Source organism: Epinephelus fuscoguttatus, linkage group LG12 (genome assembly GCF_011397635.1).
Source record: "Epinephelus fuscoguttatus linkage group LG12, E.fuscoguttatus.final_Chr_v1".
NCBI lineage: Eukaryota > Metazoa > Chordata > Actinopteri > Perciformes > Serranidae > Epinephelus > Epinephelus fuscoguttatus.
Genome location: NC_064763.1, coordinates 28,845,687 through 28,862,184, shown reverse-complemented (window position 1 = coordinate 28,862,184; position 16,498 = coordinate 28,845,687). Strand labels below are relative to the sequence as shown.

General features: G+C 42.0%; 1 protein-coding gene across 4 annotated transcripts in view; it reads right to left on the bottom strand.

The window, feature by feature from the left end:
- Window positions 1-16,498, bottom strand: part of trim3b (tripartite motif containing 3b) — a 38,438-nt gene that overhangs the window by 10,911 nt on the left and 11,029 nt on the right. For 2 of the 4 annotated variants that reach the window (XM_049591952.1, XM_049591955.1), the window contains exons 1-2: window positions 8,192-8,386; window positions 2,541-2,716 (exon numbers count right to left, since the gene is read on the bottom strand). In XM_049591952.1, the coding sequence (XP_049447909.1) occupies window positions 2,541-2,686 (146 nt within the window). In that variant the 5' untranslated portion in view covers window positions 2,687-2,716; window positions 8,192-8,386. Of the gene's footprint in view, window positions 1-2,540; window positions 2,717-8,191; window positions 8,387-16,498 lie in introns of those variants that run through there. The other 2 variants (XM_049591953.1, XM_049591954.1) reach the window with 1 other exon arrangement.

Here is a 16,498-nt window from a genome sequence, read left to right as displayed (position 1 = left end):
CTTTGAGTAAGTAAATCTCGTGCAGATCAATCTGCCGAACAGAGATGCAAACAGACAAAAGACTTCAGGGAGAAAAGATGCTTGTGTGCTCGTTTCTGCATCTGCATGTTTGTGCGTGCGTGCATTTTGGATTCTGGCCTCATTCTGGCGGCAGTCACATATCTATCCCACCAGCCCCTAAAGGCTGAGGATGTTGTGCAGGTTCAATTGCCCCTAGGAGGCTATCTATTTAACATTAGACAACCTTGGAGCCAAAACCAATCCCACAGTCAGCAAAGTTCAGCTGCAATATGCAGATTACCACACCGCACTCTTGGCCTACAGCCCGGCTGCCATCCAGCATGTGATGTACGGTTGTTTTTTTCTTTAGCTCCTGTTGTCACTAAATCGGCGGTTGAAGCTGCAAGAAACCTGAGGTCAGTGTCGAGGATAAGTCTCTGTTGTTGCACACAAGAATGTCTGGCAGCTGCGCGGGCTGCATGCTAACACCGTATTGTTTAATTTATGGCACCACACAGGCTCGTATCAACCAAAGCTCAGTAAACTGCAGTCGTTAGCTTTTGAGAACAACAGAGAGCTTTAACAGAAGTCTATCTAGCACTCTGTCAACACCACTGTAACACTCTCTCTGAAGCCGGGATGAATTACTGTTGCTTTGTCTCACACGGAACCAGCTGGGGACCACAGGCTCACAGTTATGTGGTGGAAAGTTTTGTGATTTAGCACAACTAACACTTGCTTTTATTATCGATTAATCTGGCAATTTGTTATTACTGTGGGCGGATTATGAGACAATGGGCTCTTTGGGCACAGACAGGCCCCACCACCTCTCTTAGAGGAGAGAGACACTTAGTCTTTGTGGTGGTTTTACATGTCCTTGGAGACATTATGCATCTTTGTGGGGTTTTATGTCTCTTTGTAGTTATTTTGTATCTCTTTGAGGTAATTTTGTGTCTTTTTTGGTTGTTTTTTGTCTCTTTGCAGTTCATTTGCATCTTTTTGTGGACATTTTGAGTCTCTTCTTGGTCAACACATGTTCATTTCAGCAACATTTTACAGGTGAAGGCTGGGGGGGGCCTGAGACTTTAGGCCCCAGACCTGTGCCCAGTAGGTCCATTTAGTAATCTATCCATGGTGAATACTTTTATGTGAAGGCTAAATTGAAAGAAGGATCAATTCAGCCCTCTTGTGTGCGGTGTATCTGCTTATTTCCTATCAATCTGATGTTTCCTGCATCACCTGTACCAAGTTATGAGGACTGATAGCGCTGTGCACAGGACATGTGATTTTAAACGAGTTCATTGTTAAAAAAAATAGTAAAGCTTCTTCCATCAAGATTTCTCAAAGTGTTTGTTTTGTCCAAAAAAAAAAAAAAAAACAGGAAAAAACAACAAATTTTTATGTACAATTACAGAAAAGCAGCAAATCAAACTGAATAAAACTGTTAGCACTGGTGCCACACTCATCCTTGTTAAGTCAAATCCTGCAATCATGAGTATAAATACAAGTCACCACATGCCTCTGTGATAGGATGATGTCATTTATTTTGTCACCATTTGAAACAGTTGCACAACCCATGCCAAACTCATCCTGTTCTCTGAATAATAAGCACAGGACTTGGATAATCACAGAAGGAGTAAAACGAGGAGTAGAATTAAAAGTGACACTATACCATACCAAACAGACTCGGCCCAGCGTGAGTTTGCCAGCTCAGCCCTAAACCCCCCTAAAACTACATCAACCCATCCAGTGTTAAAACATCTGTCTGGCAACATCATGTATAGCTCCAGACAAAAATCTGTTCACCTCAGCAGGGCTCCAGATCACATGCCATCCAGTTAAACCGGGGATTAAACTTGCCCTCCGGTGGGCAAATGCCCCTCACACTGCCTGGAAAAAGGATTTATCCTGTACTCTGTGTGGCTATTCAAAACTATTCCATAAATATTTGTTTGATCATAGAAGTAAACCAGTTTGAAACATAATCCCAGTTATCCTCTGTACCTACCTCCCTCTTCATTCTCCATCCTCCCACCCTGACCCACAACAAGCTTTCCAAAAAGCCTCCTCTGCTTTGCTCAGCACTGAAAGGCCCCAGTAAGTACGGCCTGAGGGGGTGTCATCTTTCTAAGGAACTGTAGATTGAGGAATTGTCATCGTGTCTCCCAACAATGAGCCTTTTCTCAGACGTTGACGGTCCCTGATGCTGAGGAATGCACTTATCCCAATGGAGTCGGTGAGGAGAAGTGCTCTGAGCCATTTAATTGTGGCCAGGGATTTGCAATAGATGAGGTTCCTCTATTACGAGACACGTAAATATGACAAGAATTCTTCAGTAATAGAATGGGAGGATAAGCACTGGCAGGCAAAAAAAGCTACAGCGTTGTTGTACCACCTTCTTTGCGTGGCCAGAAAAAGCTACATGTAGCAGACGGTGTGAGCAGAAACTTGGGTTTGTGTCAGGTTTAGCTCGAGGGAAGTGTGGGTAATTAGGACTTTTGCCAGTTGTCATTGAAACAGAGAGCACAAATGTTAGTTACCTCTCACAGAAGGTGTGCAGACAGGGCAGGACCTTGGGGTTGCGGTAGTGATCCAGACAGATGCTGCAGACCAGAAACTGCTTGTCTATCTGACGCACCACAGGGCTGGTGCTCCCAGCCTCACGCTTTGCCATGGCAGATGACATTTAAAGCCACGGACAATGACAGCAGTTAACCTGCAGAGAGATAAAGATAAAAGTGTGAATATTTGCATATATTTGTCTGTTAGAGCTTTTCCTGAGAGTGTCACTTTCAGGGCCTCTAATGCTCCGCTAACTTACCACAGCAGGTACCAGGAACCAAAGTTAACAAAGCTGCTTAATTCCTTGATTAGTACAAAAACGTGCCCATTGTTATTGTGTCATTTCTGGGTTAATACCATACAAAAACCAGCTGAAAGGGAACAGTGTGAAATAGAAGCAGTGCACACCAGTCCTGGGCGTGCAGGCAGCAGCAAATGTAGAGAAACCAGTAAGGCCATGTTCCTGGCTTTTGATCAACATCTCAGATAACAACAAAAGCAGGAAAATAAAAGAGAGGAGACGTTCTGTAACTGAAGTGCAGTCTGTGGTTAAAGAGGAGACTTTCATTACAAATCCTCGACATTAAAACAAGCTTTGCTGGCCACACAGGTACACGAAACAGGCTAAAAATACACACTCCTGGCTTGTTCTGACACACAGACACACACACAGGTGAATAAAAACAGAATGTACTGAGTAGGTCCCACTACTGCATATGCTTTTACATAACATACAAAATGATATATGACTTAAAAAAAATTACAAAGTTAGTAATCAAAAGGCTTAATCAGTCTTTTTTTTAATCATGTTCATAATAGGAATGTAACAATACATCAGCCTGGATCGATATATCAACAATCTACAATCCAACATCATCAATGCAAAGTAAAAACATTGATACCTATCATTGTCTTTAAGATACGCCTTTATTTTGAAATTCTCATGGCACGCCTGCGTCACTGTCTCTGCCCCTTCCAAGCATTGATATCGTCTCATATTGATCACAGGCCCCTGAATTGTATCAAATCGAAATCATATCGTGGCAGACTTTGTGATATCGGCAAGTATTGCATCAGCCGAAGAACTGATATAATATTGTATCATGATGAAACTTGTGATTTACACTCCTACTTTATACACATAGACTTACAATACATATAAATACATATAATTAAAGAGTGTGATGAAAATGAATCTGGTGAAAAATAGCAGTTCTGTTCAGCTGTGTGTATCAAAAGACCTTCTGATTTGCGAGTGATAGCAGGTTAGAGTCCTGCATTTCAATTTCAGTGACTGGGAAATATGGGAGTAACGATCCATCGATCTGGATTGATATATCAATTCAGTGATCAACGATCCAATATCATTGATTCAAAGTGAAAACATCAATCCATATCGTCATCTTTAGCATAGGCTTTTATTTTGAAAGTCTGTGTCACTGTCAAACAGCAGCAGGCAGATGGCGAGCAGCCAAGATAACAACGACAAGGATAACGTTATTTCCTCTGGAATAAATCAGCAGTGTGGAAATATTTTGGATTTTGGAGAAAATACAGGCTAAAAAAGAAAGCACACACACTACATAAACACTGCCGATACAAAATAAAACACAACATACCTGCCTGGTCGGGCATCTAACTCTGTAGTATTAATTAAAGCAACATTAGCTGCTCTGTATCAACAATGTTAGGCTAAAAAAAGGGCAGGCAGGCTGAATCTCAGCTGCGCTTTTCTGTCAGGAGATGCAGTGATTTAAACCAACACAGAGTAAGATTTTGTTATTTGTTAAGCTATGAGTAGAGGGAAAAAATCCACTAGCCGCTAGGCTAATTTACGCAATGTAAACATGCTTAAGCTAATAATGGGCCACTAGCAAAAAACAACTGTTTTGTCCATAAACCATGACAGTTATTACTGAGCTGAATTTGATACTTATGTCAAATGACATTGTTGTTAATCCATGTTTTATGGCTGTTTGGAGAAGTTTGCCTTCAGGGTTTCAATCCAGCTGTCCTTGAAGATTTATGAAAAAGATGATGGTTTGTTTTAAAATGAAAAGATTTCTTTCAGAAAGGGCTCTCTAACAGAAAGCCCTGAGGGTTAACTTATCCCATGTGCTGTTTTATGTGTTAGTGGAGTCAGTATAAAGTAAAATTTACTGCACTTAAGCAGTTACAATTACTTACATTATATACGTGTTGTTTTTATGTTTTATGGCCCAAAGTAAAAAAGAAAGGGGTGGCAGCTTCTTCTGTAACTGATGGCAGGCATATAATATTGTTCGCAGGCCCCTAAATCGCATCGAATCCAAATCATATCATGGCAGACTTTGTAATATCTGCAAATATTGTATCATTGTCTGTGATGAGTCGTGATGAAACTGGTGATTTACACCCCTACTGGGCACTATTTTGCTTAAGATTTGAAAAAGAGATCTTGTCCTCTTTGAACACAGAAGTCTGTCAGTGTATGAAATGTTTTATATGATAATAAATGTCAGAAAATGTGTTACGCTGGCACTGATTCACCCACATCTAGAAAACATACCAACATTTTATATCACACCCTAAATACAAGGCCACACACACACACACACACACACACATATGCCAATTTAAAATAGTAACAGAACTCTGTGAGGTGACCAGAACAGAGGAACCCCATGTCTTACATAATCTCATCTATTATAGATATACAGCTGCAAGGTTTGGATATTCTGCCTAGCAACACAAACCGGTGCTGACTCCAACTTGGCCCACTTTCACATTCATCAGTGCAAGCCCCAGCAGATATGGGATAATAATTACAGTGGTATGCATATTAAAGATGCTACTGCATCATGTTCTCATTGCTATGCGCCTGGTGTGTAAATGAAGTGGGAAGATCAGGCGTTAATGCTGGAGAAACATAAAAAGTGCAAGCGCCATTTCCAACAATGATGAGAGGCAATGACAGCTTCACCTGACTTGACCTGCGGCTTAAAATTGCCACCTTTGATAAATACTGCAGCACGCCATTTTTATCTCTGTGTTGTCAAGTGGCTCTGGCATTGTAGACCAGCTACATTTTCTCAGTGGGTCAACACGTGTATTATTCATGTATCAGACACAGTGTCTCAGAATGTGTCTCAAACAAACAAGCCTGGCCTTAAGAAATGTGGGAGTTACACACTCGATGTTGATTACAGGGGAAGCAGGGGACATGCCCCCCTAAATATTTAGAACATGTGCATTCTTCCCTCCTAATAGAGACACTAAAGTAGCAGAGGATTTTTACTCTGACAAAATTAAAGACAAGGCTCCCACACATTTGCATTTAAAAACTTTTCCATGACTTTTCAAAGACCCATCATTTTTCTTGCCTTACTTGCCTGGGAGAAAATGAAGTAACATACGCGATGGTAAACAAAAATGTCACACACTGATGCATATAAGAGCAATTATGTCACATTACGTGAAAGGTTATCCAAGGAAGATTACTGTAACAATTTCATTACACACAACAAAATTCATGACTTTCCCAAAACGTTTCCAGGGTTTTCATGACTGTGGGAACGCTGTAAAGACATTTACACCATAAATTGACATAGAAAAGTCATGAAAATTCACCAGGATGCAAGAAGTTAAGCGTTTGATGCTCAACATTTTCTAGCAGAGGAGCCCAACCCACCAATTTCATATGTGTCCCCACAATACTGAACCTTGCACACACACAAAAAAGGAAAATAACGCACACAAAAACACCAATGATCATCATCCCCCCACCAGACTCTCCCCCTGTCTGCACATCTGTCACTGCTGGATCTAAATCCCCTATGTACCATCTAGCTCATGTCCTATTGTCAAGACAAACACACCCACACACGAACACGCACAGATCAGACGCACATCCAATGACACAGTGTGTAGACCAGGAGGGTAAAAGGTCACTTCTTAAGCTGTCAACCACAAGAACGACATGTCACATTCCCACTCTGGTTGGGACAGGCAGGGCATCTGACGGAAATGATTACTGGTTAAGTAGCTTATGTTTTGTCCAAACCTAAATATGCATTGTTCTCCATAAATCCTGCGCTTGAAACTGGCACTTCAAGAGTATCCAGTTGTCTGCGTTGGATTCAGATGAAAAGAAGCTTGAATCTCTCCTGATAGAACGTAGAATTAAAGAGGGATCAACCACAGGATGTACCGTTTACTTCAGCGCAGTTCTCACACTTCTCTGTCATTCTCCCTCTGTGCTAGAACACACTGATACTAATATCATCTGTAATGACGTCTGTCTAAATTTAGATGCACGTATTAGTGGGGAGGTGAGGAAGCAATGACAGTGAAACTAAAATAAGACAGAGGGGCTGCTGGAGAACGAAGTGGCTGGTGTCTATTTGTTTACTGTTGGTTATATTTTAAAGCACAGCTTTATTGGGCGGACCAAAGCAAAAGAAGAATCTGACACCCAATAAAGCCCAAATAAGAATTCTGAATCAAAACACTTAGATGAAAAAAAGTAGCACATATGCTTAAACCAGCTGCTCGGAGTCAGTCACAGAGAATGTAAAAGAGTCCTCTACAAAGCTAATGGAAACAAAATGCGTACATGGTGCAACACAGACACAAGTAACACTCGTGCATGCACATGAGTGGGTGGGTGCTCGTGTGCATGTTTATGTGCATTCACCAGACTGTACTGTGATATGGTCCCAACTTCATTCACACCCTCTTAAACTCTTAAGTAGGCCACGATGCGTTTGATGCTATAAAGTCACCATGACCAGTTAACTGACAGGGCTGGGAAGTTAAAAAAAAAAAAAAAGAGTGAAGACGTGCAGATTTAAAGCTCTGCAGTAGAAGACAGCAGGGTGGGATAAAGCCAAGCCCAGGCAGGACTGCAAGAAGCTTCAATAAAATGATGCACGAGGACACATCCTGCAGAGAGCTGTCAACTAATACCATCAAAATGAAATGTGTTATCATTCTCCTGGCCATTATATGCGCAGCACTATCAGCAGTAATGTTGCCAGTGACCTTAGCCTCGCTAATTCCCCAAACTCTCAGGATTACAGCTTTTGCGTGTGTGTAACTAATTGTTTGTTTGTGTGTGTGTGTGTGTGCAGCGTGTTTGTGTGTGACAACAAGCTAACACCCGCTGAGTTAACACACAATGAGTCTATTCACTGCTGGCTTTACCGAGTACAAAAGTAACAGTTTTCTTTGTCTCGTTCAAGCACTGAAACCTCTGCTGTTGCTTTACTGCTCAATAGGATCCCTACAGCTCCTGTGTATCTCTTATAAAACGCACATGTAAATGAAGTAGAGGGGAGCAGGCAAGACAGGAAATTAAATGTCTTCTTCTCAGTTCAGCGAGAGGACAGGAAAAAGGGACAGACAGGCCGGTGTAATAAGCAAAAGAGTGAATACAGTGTAAGTATCACCCCCTTCTGCTCACTGTCACCCACCTGTGCAGCACCACTGAATGTGTGCTGACAGCTTGGACAAACACACAATCTCACACACTCCTCTCTGGCGGCGGCAGCTGAGCTGATACCGTTAAGTCATACATGCACACATGCAAGTCCATGAGGCCAAACACACACACAAACACACACACAGAGTTGACAGAAAGTCTACCTACTGTCAGTAGTGTAGAGCAGATCAGTCTAGAAGGCTCCATGGCAGGTCTGTGTTAACACTGAGGAATCAGCACACGCCCTGACTCACACACTCACGCCCACTTCCCTCCTCGTCTTTCCCCTCGGCCCTGCTGCCCACTCTTCCTTTTCCCTTTTCCTCCTCTTGCTTTTCCCTTTCCCACCACAACACACACACACACACACACACACACACACACACTGAAAAAGGCAGACCAGGGATGACAACAGAGGGTTGGACTGTAAATTGAAAGTCCCTCCTACTGTCAGTGCTGTTTACAAGCATGAGTTGACTGGATACCCTCCTACTGCCGCGCTCTGATTGGCTGGGAAAGTTAGACTAGCAGGGATGAGGGATTGCATCATAGGCCAACAATTTGTGCTGGCCGGAGGGGGTGAGAGGCAAAGCACTGAAACAGGCAAGAAGAAAAGTACAACTTTTAAGGCTGGAGAGACGACAATCTTGAATGCTGGAACATATTGCATATAATGTCTTCATCTGCTGCGTGATTGCTTCATTTGTGAGATGCGGACGATGATCTGGCACAGAAGCCAGTCAGGCTCTTGAATGCAGCTTAATAGCCAACAGAAACAGCAGCTGACGGGTGACGATCATCTAAACATTCGGATCATCTGGCCTCCAGTTACAGTTATGAAGAAACACGTCATTAGTCAGCCGGCCAAGTACACACACACACACACACACACACACACACACACACACACACGCAGGGCAGCCAAACACAACACACAGTTACATAATTCATGATGTCACCTTTAAAGAAAACACTCAAAACAAGAATTTGGAACATATGCCTCTCCGCCCAGCATTATAGTATCAAATTACACATATGCAGGGATTAAGAAAAGACCCTTAATACTGAAAAGGGGATTATCATTTCGAATTTCAAGTAATATATCTTGCAACAGCATGATTTTGTACCCAATCCCTTAAACGCCCCGTCCTTGTGAAGTGGTCAGAGTTTAATCTGCGGCGAGGGGTGACGATTCTCTGACAAAAACATCAATCTACGGTTAATCTGCGCGGATTGAGTCCACTCGGCTCTCCTCCCTGGCTTCCGGCTCTCCACGCCCACGCACACCTTTCCAAAATCTCATCATCCTAAACTCACAGACTAGACTGCTGTGGTGGGTGTAACAGGAAGTGGAGGATAAGAGGATGAAAATACCACTCAGAGAATGACATATCAGTAGCAGTGTGCTGCAAATATTGTTCACTCACCCATACACCCTACTGTGGCATTGTTTCACATGCTTTTATTTTGCTGCAAAGCTCGTTCTGATGCTTGTTCCCTCCAAACTAAAACAACTCCCACAAACATATTGCCGCTGGATGAAACAATCTAATAGGATGTCTTGTTTTTATTGCTCCACGGTAAGTAATTAGAGAGAGGGTACCTGACACGACCAAGACACCAAATGCAGCACACCAGTGTGGGCAGCCACTTTGAAAAAGCCTGTTGTCATCCCTGCAGAGAGCACTCCACAGCATTATTGGTGTACCGCTGCGCTTTCTGCTGAAACGACAGTTTCAACAGAGTATACGACTCCTGCAGTTATTAAACGAGCGGAAGATGAACCACCAGTGGCACCCACAATGAGTCTCCTGAAGCTAGTGCGCATCATCTAATTGGAGTACTGTATGCACAAAGGGTAATGTAAGTGTTGCATTGCATGTTTTCTAGATATTACATTCTGCAATTTTTTCTGAATAAAAATAATAGAAAGGGTCTAACTTTTAAAGGGGCAGCAAATTTAGGGGTATTTAGTGGTGTTTAGCTGCTAGGACTGCAGATTATAACAATCTGAAACTTCTCCAGGTCATGATTCCTTCAGCGTTCATTATTTAGGAGGTTTTTAATGGGAGATGAATTATCCACAGAGGTCTCTTCCTCTCCAAGACAAGCAGACCCGGTGATTTAAACCGGTAAAGACACAGAATAAGGCAGTTTCACTTTACAAATCAGTAGCCCCTTTTACACTGCCAGATTTTCAGCGAATGTTGGGCCGTTTTGCCGGCAAGCTACGAGCCTTTAGACACACAGAGTCAGACTGGCGAATTTATCCGAGGTGCCCAATTTTCTGCCTCGCAGGGTAGACATATTGGATGAACGTTGGATGCCACGGGAAGGGTTGTTGATGACTTGTGGGAGGAGCTGTTGATGATGCTGCACGTGCGACCCACTGGCGGTGGACAAACAGGAAACAGCTGATAGCAGGAATGAGCAGCTAGTAGAAGGGGGAAACGTGAACCTGACAGACACTGTAACGATGAGCAACTGGGGAGACAAGGAATTGCGCATCCTCCTTGTCCTCCTTGGCCATTAACCATCAGATGACGGGAACGGTGAAGGACTGGCCGACTTATGAGAGAATCGCCGAAGGACTGACTAGCCGCGCCTTCCCTAGAATTACATCACTGTGCGCGTCACACGCTGAGCTACACGTTACTTGCTCGCGCCCCCCATTGCCCCAAAAAAGGCGCATTCTGTATAAACAAAAGTAGGCAGGCGGCATTTTGCTGCACTCCCCACTTTTGTTTTTATACTGCCAATGCTGAAAAAAGACTGATTGGGCTTTCCTGCAAATTTGCACAACTCCTGTTTAAAAAGGGCTAGTGTTTCTCTTCAGGTGTTTGACACGTAGCAGACAGGCTGCTAGCCCAGCACCTACTAATGTGTGCTCCCCTTTTTATCTCTAATAACTTTAGATCTAGGCGCTCAGACTGTTTTTAATGGGAACAGAATTTTCCATAGAGGTGTCATCCTCTCCAACACAAACAGACTTGGTGATTTAAACCGGTAAAAACACAGAATAAAGCAGTTTCACGTAAAAAAAACAAAAACAATCTGTGTTTTTTCAACACACTTTTTCAACACGCCCTATTTACCAACAGAAAACAAACTGAAGATTTTAAATCCTTTACAACCATAGACTGTATAAAAATAACAACAAAGGTCAAGTGCTGGCTTAAAACAAACCAGAGCTGTACGCACTAGCTAAAAATGCCCTCAAACTTTAAGGGGTATTAGTGTAAGTGTATTGGTGTATTGTAGTATGTGGATTGTGGTTTATGTATTTTTTGTGCCTTCCAGTGTATTGTGGTTGTATGATGTTAAGATTAGCAACAGCTATAAACTCTGTGCAACACATCAGTCCCATACAATAAATAAATAGCACCAGTGTTTGGTTTGTCCGTTCTGGGCTACTGTTGAAACATGGCAGTGCAACATGGCGATCTCCGTACACAAGGACCCGCTCCCTATGTAATGTAGATACAAACGGCTCATTCTAAGGTAACAAAAACATGATTCTAGTCATCAGGTGATTACACACTAAAGAAAACATACTTATCATATTATATTCCTTTGCTGCCGATATATCCCCTTAAATCCTCTTCTAAATATGGTCATCTAAGCAGAAAGTCCATATCAGGCTTTGAGAAGAGCTTCAGTGTGAGCTAAAAGGTGAAAAGAAACCCACTGCAGCAGTAATCTCTGTGCCTCGTGCAACATCAACAACCAAAAGCAGCCGTTCTGCCCCAGGGTGAGTAAGAGGTGTAACAGTGATGGTAATGATAGTGATGTTTTCCAACAAGACAACCCACACCCACTTCAGGCAGTGAACAACAAATTATATTGCTACAGAATCACCCATCTATCCCTCTGGTGTTAGATTTTGTATTCCTACCTTGTGGAAGCCACATGACAAATAACATGATAAGAGGTTCTGTAAGAGCGAGATTGAGTAACAAGGGTTATGGGTGCCACTGTGTTTGCTTTCAACCAATGATGTGCCTACACTCTACAGCGCTGCACACCTGATGCCTTGTTATTTTTTCCTTGCTTGAGCTTGTGTTCTGCGCTCTCTCTACACGATGTGGTTTCCTCCTGCCTCTGTCTTTCTGCCGTGCTCTGAAACCTCAGGATTGAAATGTTCTGAAAAAGTAAACTCGGGAAGATGTGGAGGAGGAGAAGGGGAAAAGGACTCAAGAACAAGATGAGAAGGAAAATGGATGATGAGGAGGAAGAGGGGACACACAGATACTGTATTTACAGTGGATTCAAACACACACGCGCACACACACACACTGAATAACGAGAAGATTCTTGTGTAACAGAGCACGACGCTGATATCTCGGGGCAACCACGATGGTGCTGGAGTCTGACAGCTCGGGCCTGACACCGTCCCTCACACACAATCAGCTGTTTCAATCTGAGTCATACTATAGCCCACCTCCCCTCTTTTTCCTCCATAGCTGCTCAAATTACACCAATCACATATAAAGACACACACCCCTCACTCCGAGGGTTCGAACCTTATTTCGGTCCTCACTAAGATAGGAGCACAAGAATACACACCCAGAGATAATAGATGGCGTGCATGGAGCAGCCTCTGTAACCCTCACTAGTATGCTCGGCAAGCCTCCATTCTCCTGCACAGTCCAGCCTTAAGCCTCCACATACATATACTTCTATATATAGAGCTATCAGTTCTCATCCCCTTCACACCACTGGCAGGCACGTGCTTCTCGCTGCACACACACTGTGAAAAGGCGCAGGGATCCTCAAATGACCAGCATAGTAATGACTCAGAAACACTCAAGAGGGATGCACAAACATTTACATGAGATCTGAGATTTATTTGTGCACGCTGTCACTCCTTTATGTGTGCTTATTATAGCATTAACATCCCATACATTGCCAGCATATTATATGACAAGCTAATAAAAAACAAGAGCATAAGGGATTACCAGCATGTGTCCAGTGTCTCTGCTGTTCTACTGTATATAAACACATAAATACATCATATATGCATCATACAAAAACAGCACAGGGCCATGTAGACACTTGAGACTACGCACATACTATTGTAAGACAGAAACTTGTTATTGGCAGCTCATAGTAAACGCACAGGTCTGTCGTGCATGCAAACTACCGATTGATTGATGGGTTGAAAAGAAAATACTGATGCTTCCTTTCAATGCCGTGGCAGCTACCCAGCTGTCTTTACACCACAGCTGGCCTCAGGGAAAGCAGGTGTGTGAGCGTAAATTGCGTGCCGAGTGCTCCACTTCACACAAATATCCCTTGCTTTACATCCATGCAAAACAGACCAGCGGGGGGAAAATCACTCATGTTTTTTAATTAGTAAAAACTATCAAGATCACAGCGAAAAAGTTCAGAATTTTTTTTCTTGTTCACATCTCTTTACCTGTTATTGCTGGTGAGTTTAAACCTAAAAGTCAGCATTTTTTCTACATAAAAGCTGGAACAGTGAAGGAAGTATTCAGATTATTTGCTTTAGTTAAAGTACTAATACCACGTGAGTAAAAATCCTCCATTGAAAATGTTAACTTAAAATTATACTATGCAGGATTTTCCTAAAAGGCAGTGTTAGAGCCATTTCTAGCAAGTCCTAGTTTCCTATTATTTTTGATTCACTTTAATGCCTCACCTGATCTGGCATCTCAGGAACCTTTAACTAAAGCTAGGTGTAAGTGAGTGTGGAGCACTGAAGATGCCATGGGGTTACAGTCTTTAACTGCTGTGTATTTGGTTATCTTAGTTTTATTGTTTGAAGAAGTCATTTAATACCCCATCCATTTGAACTTTGTTTTTGTAAAGGCCTGTTTATTTGGGGAATGTTTTTTTTTTTTTGGGGGGGGGGGGGGTTCCTTTCAATTATTAACGCGACAGTCAAGACAATCAGTGTATAGCGTCATCCTGCAACTGTCCACACATCCTGCAAATCAAGCAACTCCTAAACCAACCAAGACAGGGAGCTTAGCATAACTCCCATTATAGCATCTGTGGGCGGCTATTTTTGAACTTATTTGGAAGCTGCAATAAACAATGCATAGCCTCATGCAAAAGGATTCGTTCTCAATCATCACTTAGGACCCACACGAAGTATGTGGCATATATTTTTTTGCAGAGACTCTGCATTTTCTTATTTTCTACTTATTCTCTGTACTGCTGACATACCCGCACTGCACTCAGGTGAGGGAAGGGCTTAATAAAAAGGTAATGACCCGGTGCCATACTCTCAGCAGCAGGCATCGACGAGACACAGCGCTGAAAAACGCAAATGTAGCAAGGTGAAACAGCCAACGAGACTGAATCTGGGGTTGGCTTTTAGAAACAGTAACCAATAATCCTGCAAAGCATACCTTTAAGTATGTAAGTATTATCAGGAAAATGTACTGAAGGATTAAAAGTAAAAGCACTCAACACAGAAAAATATATAAGATATAAGAAATAAAAACTCAAAATTATTTGAAATAGATTTTAACTCATTTCAAGAAAAAGCAGCAAATTTTCACATTTGTGAAAAGCATACAAGCATACACTTTTTGTCATTGTCAACAGCTTACATAATCAAAAATAAATTAAAAAAAAATCCTGTCAATTGACTAATTGATTAGTCCAATAACACTTTCTATAGTATAACCTCATAATAGTTTAATTTAACAAAATTTAAAATTTTATTTTTTTTGCATGCAAAAATCTTAATTTGTAAAGTTACTACAGCTGCCACATAAATGTAGTGAAGTGAAAACTACAATAATTTGCTCTGCGATGTTACGGAGTAACAGCCCGGTAAGACTGTCATGATGACGTGAGCTCAACATTCTGTTTCGCTCTCTGTATCAGTCTGGACTTGATGCCGCCTGCAACACTTTCAAGAAATTAAAATCCAATTAGGGCCAACCAGGGATTTGCACTGTAGCTGACAACGTAAGCAGCCAATCGGGGACTGTGTTATAGTTAAAAACGTAACATGCAGGCCGCTGTTTGCAAAACAGTAATGAGGCTCCCACTCCTTAGTAGAGTATGAGTATGGAGGAAAGGACATTTTCAGCATTCTTCTGACTGGATTTGACAAAAGCTTGATTTATCAACTGGCTCCATTGGTGAAGAGGACGTTCCCTGGTGTTTTGTTACTCTGATTGGCTGAGGGAGTTTGTCTGTCAAGGTGAGTACTCCCGCCCACTAAAGTGTTTGGGGCCACAGTGGGGCCAGACTGATACAGAGAAGGAAACAGTGTGTTCATGTCAGGATCACGATGGTCTTACCTGGATAGTGGAGTAAAGGTAGAAAGTCTCGTGAAAAGAAAGGACTAAAGTAAAGTGCAAGTGTCTCAGATTTGTACTTGTGCTCAAGTACATTTAGTAGCTACAGCCTTTCGGTAGTGTAAAGACATTCAAAGCAAGATGTAATAGTCCCTCACAAAACAGAAATAACTGACTCAAGTATTATATTTCAAATCACAATCTGTGACCACTGCAGTCATGAAACCATTTTATCTCCCCTCATTTTCACTCGGTGGCAAACAGAACTTCATCAAGAGATTCTTGACACGAATAACATCAAGGCAGACATGAGAACAGCAGCTCAACTCCGCCGAGCCTTGAGAAACTGATACATGAGCGGCTCAGATAGGAAAACACAGCCTCCTTCGCATCTCATGTGCAAACTCTCACTGTGACACAACCTCTTGGTATGGGACCAAATTTGGGGGAAAAGGGCCATGTCTTTTTCTTTCCACTCTTATCTGTACTTAGTTATGAATATCAAACAAACTCACTTGACATTCATTATTCTTGCATGTGTTTAACACTGAGCATCAACAGAATTAGCCTCTAGTAAAGCCTGTAAAACAGCAGTATAAGCATAATTTTAAAAAACAGCTTTTATTTTACATTTCAGATATTTTGAAGTCAAATACATTCAAAGGGAATATTACATGATGCACAGATTCTTCACCCTCTTTCTTATCTTAGCAAACCCTCCCCGTCTCCCAGCGGAGAGAATTATTTCAGTGAAAGAGGAGCATGTGCCACAGGGTAGAAGAGCTGATCCTGAAATAATTTGTTTCTTTAAATAACTGCGGGAATAGATGCCCTCAGCTAAACATATATTAACATAAACAGCTAGTTCCACGTCACATGGCGAAACGGAGCCCAGGCTGCGACGATGTGTCAGGTGGCTCGAAGTTTAACAGACCGTACATGTCTTTGTGTGTAAGTGTATTTTTATCCAGGTATGCGGGAAGTTTTTGTTTGTCGACATCTGGGTGCTTTTAGAGAAATAAAGGTAAAAAATGTGGGTTATATAAGAGCCAAATATCCAGAACACCAATCACAACAGAAGAATAAAAGCGTTTAACCATGGACATTTTAGCTCACATGCCCTTCACATCCTAGAGAAACATGCCCTAAAATCAAACATGCTGAAGGATGCCAGAGATAAAAAATAATTATGTAA